The sequence below is a fragment of the Cicer arietinum genome, chromosome 2 (assembly GCF_000331145.2).
Source record: "Cicer arietinum cultivar CDC Frontier isolate Library 1 chromosome 2, Cicar.CDCFrontier_v2.0, whole genome shotgun sequence".
NCBI classification, from domain to species: domain Eukaryota; kingdom Viridiplantae; phylum Streptophyta; class Magnoliopsida; order Fabales; family Fabaceae; genus Cicer; species Cicer arietinum.
Genome location: NC_021161.2, coordinates 35,774,515 through 35,783,599, shown reverse-complemented (window position 1 = coordinate 35,783,599; position 9,085 = coordinate 35,774,515). Strand labels below are relative to the sequence as shown.

The following is a 9,085-nucleotide window of genomic DNA, read 5'->3' as shown; positions in this document are numbered from 1 at the left end:
AAGCCTTGATTTTATTTTTCATTTTTAATAACCAATGTACTTTTGAGAAGAAACTTAATTTGGCCAACTAACAATGACAAATAAATTTATGCACAGACTCAATTTTACATATCCCAAATTTGCTTTTGAGAATATAGCAAACATACCACAAAAACTGGCCAGCTTATTCCATTATGTGACCTCTCTTGTTCTCCATTTGGTTTATATGGTATTCAAATTTATTAATATGATTCCCTTTTCAGATAACCAAACTCAACCAACCACTCTTTCAAAAGTCAGTCTACAAAATAAATAATCATTTTCATTGAAGATGAAGAGATCCAAGAACCAAAATAATTTATTCGAAGCTGCTTCCTTTCTTTGAACACATCTATAACATTAAGAAATGTGGATTTCATTGGTCTAACTCATGCATACAGATCATCAACATTACACTCTCCGAGAAAAACTTTGATGCTCCTTGGAGAACCACAGCTACCTTCAGCAAGTATTGCTCTGTCGTTGGCAGCCATATGAGCAATAATCTTGTAAATTACTTCAATCTGCAGAAAAAGTAAATATGTTACTGACTAACTCTCCTTAATAAGGTGATTAACAAACCTAGTTGAGGGGTAAATGTTGTACATCTTCTGGAGCATGGCAACGTTCAGCTACTTCTTCAATTGTCAATGGTTCAACAGGATCCTTGCAGCTGAAAATCATAATAAAATAAATTGCAATTAGTGATGGACCTAACCGAACAATATATTTTTGTAAAGTATAACGACCTAAATACAAAAAGTGAGTATTAATACAAATAGATATTGACCCTGTAAACTTTCCTAACTTTGATATGTAAATACCAACCTACAAAAAGTGCCCAAACTCAGGCTTTCATGAGGATCCAAACACACTTATAGGAACAATTACCCCTCTATAAAGGGATACAATAGAAGAAATGACAGAAAGAGAAAATGCTTCCCCGTCTGCAAACTACTGTCGTCCTAAACTATAAGCTGAAAATGAAAAGGAAAACACAACAATTTGCTTCTCTCACACTAAACTACCCCATATTGCAGTTCTCCACTATCAATGAGGAAAAGGATTACGTATCCTCTACCACGATTGTCCTTGAAGGGGCCATATACACTGAATGCAACCCTAGAACACTCACATTGCAGACCACTCATTCATGTATTTGACCATTGCCTTCAACTGTAAGGAACTTGGTGATGTATGAAGCAATGGTTATCAAGGAGATCAGTTGGCCAAATAATCATTCAACGGCAAGGAGCTTGGTGATGTATGCAACACTCGTTATCAAGAAGATCAGTTTGGCCAAATAATCATTCAACTGAAGTGAATGCTCCTTCAATGTCAAATTATTCTTTTGCAGCAAAACCACTTGATCTAATGGAGAAGTCTCAACAATAACTGCAAGCATCTAGAGCATTAGCTCATGACACCATCTAGGTTTTCATACAATGATTCTTCCTCTCGATAGTCGTTGCCTCTCAATAAAAGCACCAAGTGCTAGGAAAAATTCCTATCTAACAAAGGGAGATTTTATTATTGATAAGTAAAAGAAAATACAAATAAACAAGCAAATGCTCCTAGCCAAGGTAAATACCTGTGGCCCAAACTAAAATAGAAATACACATGACCTCTTTCACTCCCTCTGAACTATCCTATATAACAAATCTCTCTCTCTCTTTCTATAACTTTGCCTCCCATTTTTCATTTGCAAGTCACTCCTCTTATCAGGACCCTTCTGACCAACCAGATCCACGAATCTAAAACGCACCTGATATTTTCAAATATATTTCCTAGCTAAGACACAGAAGCCTGATATTTTCAAAGATATTATACCATACCTTGCCTCGTTTAACACTGCCAACACCCGCTTCTGAAGTGCCAATACTTCTCCTGCTGCTTTCTTACCAGCTTCGACACCTAATTATCAAATTCAGAAGTAGTTACATGACAGCAATTGAACTAAGAGTATGTGGTTATATAATTCAATTTGCATCACTCAGGCATCCAAATCAACATAAAGATCTAACAACAATCCAAAAAGAGTTGTTTTTCTAAGATCCAGAAAATCCTAAAATGGACTAAAGAGAAAATATGTTTACCAGGCTGGTGATAAGCATTTATGTTGACAAGTGAGGCATATATTCCAACTGCACGTTCATACAGTGCAACAAGGGCACCAACTGATCTAGGTGTCACTTCTTGTACTGTGACTGTGATGGATTCACGGTCATTAGAATACAAAGCTGACCTTGTTCCCTGTGGAAACTTGAATTTTTAGCACTATACAAACATAACTAACAGCCAATCTTTTAAATCTTAATAGAGAATAGAACAAGCAAATGCAATGAGAAAATATGTTTGATTATTATGTCATACCTGTAGCATACCGAACAGGTAGTCACCACATGTAACACCTGGTTCAAGCTCCCAATCATGACCAGGAGGTCTATCACGTAGCACCTCAATGAATGTCGCAAAGAAATTGTGTACACCTTCTCTCAGTTGCTGAATGTAGCTGTTCTTGCATCAATAGTTTAACAAACTCATTAAAACCATAAACTATTTCAACCAAACTTAAAAATGGAATAAAAACTCACGCGTGTTGATCCGTGCTTCCTTTATTTCCGTAGACACTAATTCCTTGATTAACCTGTGGAATAAAAAAAGTCAGATTTGGATATAACATTAATCCATAAAAGTTTGAAATGTGTAGCCCATTATCAACATGTCAATCAAAAGTTAATGATAGGTTTGATGAGACGAGCTTGAAATGTGTCCATATTAAGAAAGTAACAATCAATTAGAAAACTATAGGCTAAATAAGCTCCATTCAGCTGTTTCTTGATAAAACTAACTGTAAACCGATTAAAAGAAAATCTAGCAATTCACCCAAAATGCAGGACAAGTAAAAAAATCATGAGGATCAATGCTACGTGTAACACATACCCGATTACCATCCAAGTCATACTCCTTGCCCAGAGATTCCATGACCAGTTGCTGCAAGTATCTACTAAATAATAACAGGCTGTCCTTATACGGAAGGATAACCATATCCTTGGTAATAGAAAGAAGGAAAAGAACACAATGAGCAATAGTGGCATGAAACACAGAAGCCCCCATAATCACCCATAAACTATATAATTCATACCTTGGATCCTACACCATCTGTAGCCCAATACCAACATAAAGCCAGTAAAGCTGCAGGATTATTCTTTATCTGCATAAAATTGCATATGAATAGGAGATCTTAGGTTTTTTTCTTTGTGATCAAGAAGAGTCAAAATTCAGCAGACAAATTCATAATGTAAAATCAAAAGCTGAAAACTGAATTGTACTATACAACTGATTGCCATGGACCATCATCACACTAGCCTCCCTCATCTGGGCTATGCAACAAAGTAGTTATCAGGCTTATTTTAATATTCAAGTATACCTACTTATTCTAAACCTAATGGGATTGGATTTGGTTGGAAAGCCACCCTCATTACTGTCCACCCCTAACAGTCTTTGGTTCGAGAACTTTGGATTGCCTTTATTGCAGTCTACAACACTTTCACTGTGCGAGATGTGAGGGGGTGTCTTAAGTCCCACAGTGCCTAGAGATATATCCCCAATAGTGCTTATAAGGCTTGAACCGTTTACGTTTCATATGTCAGTTTTCTGGAGTTGTATTAGATCCTATGCCCAAAGTCTAAGACAATATCAGGGTCTATCCTAGATCAATTGTGGGGCCACCCACATTGTCCATGCTCCAAGTCCATATCCCTAAACATGGGCATGAAGGAGTGAGTGTGTTGGATGTGAGAAGGTGTGTCACTGTTTAGTCTCAGATTGACTACTAGATACGCCGCCTAATAGTGTGCTTATAGGACATGAAAGTGCTCACCCGATTTTGTAGAGATGCGGTAGGCCCTAAGCCCGAATTATGAGATTATTCCTAGCTCTTGTAGGTTGTAGCTTAACTTATTAGAGAGGCCTAAAGTTATTAGGTTGTAGCTGAACTTATTAGGTTGTAGCTTAACTTATTGACTCCTGAGCCCCTGTCTTGCTTTTATCAAATGAAGCTAGATCAGTAGAAAATATATTTAAGTTGGATCTAACTTTACAGTCATGACGAGGGAAAGATGGAAACTAACGGGACTTGAAAAAAAAGACATACAGATCTTGCCATATGTAACACAATTTGGTCTGTATTACATATATGCCAGTCATGTATTTAGCACATGGAGCATCAACAGCACTTAAACATGGAAACAGAATTATTAAGTAAAAATTGTTTCCTTTTAGTACTAGTGAAACTCTTTGCATCCTTGCATAGTTGCATTAGTCAAACATACAAAAACCTTGATCAAATAGGAATAGCAGTAAAGGTAATCTTCAAATATTAAAAAGAATATTAGGAAAAAAATGCATACCACAGTACTCCTATTGGCCTCATCCATCAGTGATGCACCAGCTAGCATTTCTCTAATGTCAATGCTCTGAATCAAGAAACCTTACAATTGAATACAATCAAAGTAGGAAAAAAAAAACTTAATTTACATTTAAGATCATTACCTGCAGAGCTGCTGGAAGCAGGCCGACTGCAGACATCTCCGATGTTCTACCTCCCACCCAGTCAAACATGGGAAACCTAGCCAACCATCCCTCAATTCTGGCAGTATTATCCAACAAAGAATTTTCTTGTGTTATAGCAACACCCTGCATTATATCATGCATTAACATATTATCAAGAGTTGATAGACTGACCAGTGATCACAGATGTGCTAGTGATATAGGAACCATATCATTGAGAAATTCATGAGATTGAGAGTGCATAAAAAAAAACATGATAAACGAATACCCAGAACCATGTTTTCAAAGCAGTGATCCAACATACTAACTTAAGATGATTTAAACACATTGTCATTTGATTCAATAATAGTTAAAAGGAAATTCTCAAGAAAACTAAAAACCTGAGATAAACCTGTTTTGGGAAATCCAATCCTGCTTCGCGAAAGGCCTTCTGTACTTCTAACAAGCCATTTCTAGTCTCAGGGGTACCTCCGCTCTGAAGATAAATCAAAACTTCAAATTCAATAACATGTCCAACTAACATTATACCTTTATATGTCCATTAATGATTAATGTTAGTAGCACGTGGATTAAGAAATGTAATTTATGTTCTTGTATTTCTTAAAATCATGATGAAACGTCCTAATATACTATTTAACTTTTCAAATTCTCTATAGTGAAATAATTTATTACTTGAGAATTATTACGCGAGCAAAAGGGTATGATAGAGAAAATTGTAGTAACTTTCTAAAAGGTTAGATAAATAGGAACAATTTTATTTTATTTTCAAATGGATAGACAGAGAGGAATGGGGGCAGTAATAAAAAAAGTATAATCTCAATGCAGACCTTTGAAATCACAATTACTAGTGTTGAAGCTAGCTCAGAACCGAGTTGTGCAATCTGATGATCAATGCCAGCAGGATCTGTGTTGTCAATAAATCTTATCTGCAAAAGTCCAGAAAATTATGTGAGGCTCCAATAAAAACTTATTTCCAATTTTCCATACTCAATATTCAACAATACAGGTTGCTCTTGCTCATATATTTTGGAAAAGAACCAAATAGTAGAATTGAAATCAAGTTAACTAAGATATACCACAATTTGGACCCTAACTTTCCACAGTCCAAACAAGACTACTCCAAATCATCACAAAATCACAAGCACTTTACAAAAAAAATGCCACGGTAGATTTTTTTTAATGAAAAGATGTTATTTCTAAAAGTTTTTACAACATTTATTTCATTTTTTAGTAGCTTCTAAAGAAAACAGGAATAGAACTATTATCTAAAATAAAAGAAAATTTGAAAAGTGCTTTAAATGACTGTAACTGTAAAAACAAGAATTGATAAATAGTGTTTTTAAACAACTTAAAAACCATCCTTTTCAAAACTTAAACAAACATGTCTTCAGTTAACAGCCACCTTCCACGACAAAAAAATCGAGGCGAAATTGCACTACCTCTCTGACAAATGCTTAAATGGTGTGAACACAACTATTCTATTTTTAAAATAAACACTCACAAACTCACCAGCCTCATTTGGTGGAGAAATTGCACAGACCTCTCCCTAGTTCCTGTTTAAACAACACACACTCCCTCTATTTATAATAATAGCAAGAAAGTGTGTGTAATTAAGGGAAAGTCAACGTCTTAAATAAAACAGAGGGGTGTATGTGTCATTTAAATATGCTCATGGGAGGTGACTCAAATTTTCCCAACAATCAATCATCATATTTTCTTACTTCTCCAACTCCAACAAAATGCTTGAGAAACAAAATTACAAAATTTAAACACAGTGCAACTCGAATTGAATTTCAGACATTGACATTGCCAACCTAGAAGTACAAACATAGACACAAGCACCAGATACATTGGTAATAATTAGGGAAAATGAAAGTGATTAAGTGTAAGTGTAACCACATGTGCAGTATCACAAGTGTCAAACACCATCACGTGTCAGACACTCGAACAAGCTTTCAACCAAAAGTGTTGGTGCTACATTGTTGCCAACAAACAATTCAACATTTCACAAAAACAACATGATTGAACAGCATTTCATTACCTTGAGTGGAGGATTATCAGGAGCAAGTGCTTCCGCAACAAACTGTGGTCCAAGTGCAGAACCTCCAATCCCAACAGAAAGTATCTGAGTAAACCGCCCCTCCGGAGATGATGGAGGCTTAATCTACCAAACCAAAACCACAAAAAATCAACAAATCCACACACACACAAAAACAAAACAAATCCAATACAATGTGTTTTGTTTTGCAACAGTGAAAATTGATTTTACAAAATAAATTTTAGTTGAACGTAAATTTAAGATAAAAATATGTGTTTAGATACACTCACGTGAATGGGAGTTAAAAATTATAATATATTTAAGTGTAAAAGTAATGTTCCGATTGAGACCCCTTAATTTTAATTGAGATTGAGACCCCTTAATTTTAATTGAGATTGAGACCCCTCAACCAGGTCAAAATCAATTAGTGTAAATTTGGTTCAACTTTCGGAGAAAAAGGAAAAATGAATTTCTTTGAAAATGTTACTTTAGTTGTTATCGTGTAAAATTGATTTTACTTCTAGAATTGATTTTAACTTGTAGCTATAATTTATAGTTTTCCTATGGAAATTATTTATTACCTCTGAATTTCGTATTCAACTCACTTTTACCGTCCAAACATACGTTATTTTACATTCAACTCACTTTTAACCATAATCAATTTCACAACTTCAATTAATTCAAAATCAATTTATGTCACCACATAACCCCCACACACACACTTATAAGTCTTCATGATCACTTTTGACTCTCCCAAACATAAAAATGATTTTACATTCAACTCACTTTGAGCCATAATTAATTATACAACATCAATTAAAAAAATCAGTTTTTGTCACCACATAAACACATGCACACATATAATAAGTCTTGAGAATCACTTTTGGCTCTCCCAAAAGTAAATCCAAACAATGCACTAACAAAACAAACAAACCAACAAAAACACAATCAATCTCCATGAACTAACCTTACCAGAGACGACATCATTAGCAAATCCACAAATAGCATCAAGCGTCGTATCAATCTGCGTCTTAAGAAACGGATTAGGAGCACGATTCGAATCCCTAAGCCAATAATGTCCAACCATACGACCTTCATCAGGATTCGCAATCGCACCTTTCTCAAGCATCTCCATCGCCTTCAACGCATCCTGTAACCTCGGCTCCATTTCTTCAACAAACTCATCGGTAAACCCGACCCGACTCACATCGAGGTAGAGTCCGATTTCTTTGTGTTGGTATAGCCAGTCGACGTAGCGCCGCCATAAAGCGCGTGGCTCCTTTTCGAGATGGTGGCTTGTTTTTGAAACGGCAGTTAGGTCGGTTGGAAGTTCACGCGCGACGGAGCGGGTTTGGGTTAGTTTGTTAGGGCGGGTTTGGTAGAATGGGAGATTCGAACGACGTCGTATTGGGTTAGGGGATGATGCGTTTTGGTGATTTTGATAGTTGAGTGTTGGTGATGATGAGTAAATGGTTGAGAGTGAAGCCATGATGAGATTGGAAAATTGAAATGAAATTGAATTGAGATTGAAAGGGAATGAAAAGGAATGGGTTTAGGATTTGACCATTTATTTAATTTTATAGATTAAAAAATGAATGAGTTGAATGTGGAGGAGTTTGGTATTTTTATTTTATTATTGTTGAGTTTGGTTGATTGGTGGAGGGGGATTTATGTTTGTGTGACTGTGTGTGACTTGTTTTTATTGTTGAGTTGCGGCGATGATATTAAGGAAGTGTACATGGGTTTGTGATTGGTTGGTGGAAAGTACAGGTGTGTGTGGTTTTTTTGACCAAAATGGGGTTTGATTCTCAGCTGTTTTGCCTACTTGCCCTTGCCTGTTCCTCCTGCCTTTCAAATTGCAACTTCACTCACATAAGAAAAGCGAAAGTAAACCTACATATTTAATATTGTAAACCGTTGTTAAATGTGTTTCTAATTTTATTATATTTTAAAATAGTTTTTGTGTGTTTAGAAAAGGTTTTAGTTAATTTTTTTTTGTTAGTATTTATGATTTGATGATGTTAATGTATAGATATAACATGTTAATTGACTATTGACTATCAAATTAGTTTTATCTTTATCTACATTATAGTCCTTATAGGAAAGAACAATTTCATATCAAAATATGGGCAACATATAACTACTAGGGATAGAAATATGTCATGTCAGATTAGACTTTGAAAGACCTAAATTTGACCTACGATTAAGTTTTTTTTTATAAAGTATAATCTGACCTAAAAGCTTATTTCACATTAAAGCATTTAAATAATATATTTTTAAATATGTTAAATTAGACCTTCATATATAACCAAATCTAATAAAATTATAACTAGCAAGTATGCAACAACCTTCCAAAAAAATAAATAAACAAAATGAACTCATAATTAGCAAATTTAATTTAACAAATTCTAATTTTAATATAACAAAATTATTAAATTATATATATATATATATATA

The 9,085-nt window shown here is 34.9% G+C and overlaps 1 protein-coding gene across 1 annotated transcript; it reads right to left on the bottom strand.

Moving 5' to 3' along the window:
• Positions 1–281: 281 nt before the first annotated feature.
• On the bottom strand, positions 282–8,255 carry LOC101497574 (glucose-6-phosphate isomerase 1, chloroplastic). Its single transcript, XM_004490370.4, has 14 exons — positions 7,596–8,255; positions 6,632–6,754; positions 5,418–5,516; positions 4,982–5,065; positions 4,573–4,716; positions 4,431–4,496; positions 3,164–3,232; positions 2,962–3,069; positions 2,613–2,665; positions 2,392–2,530; positions 2,115–2,271; positions 1,854–1,932; positions 625–691; positions 282–542 (listed from the first exon to the last, which is right to left on the bottom strand). The coding sequence occupies exons 1-14, from the start codon at positions 8,115–8,117 to the stop codon at positions 408–410; spliced, it is 1,845 nt and encodes a 614-aa protein (XP_004490427.1). The 5' UTR covers positions 8,118–8,255; the 3' UTR covers positions 282–407.
• Positions 8,256–9,085: the final 830 nt, after the last annotated feature.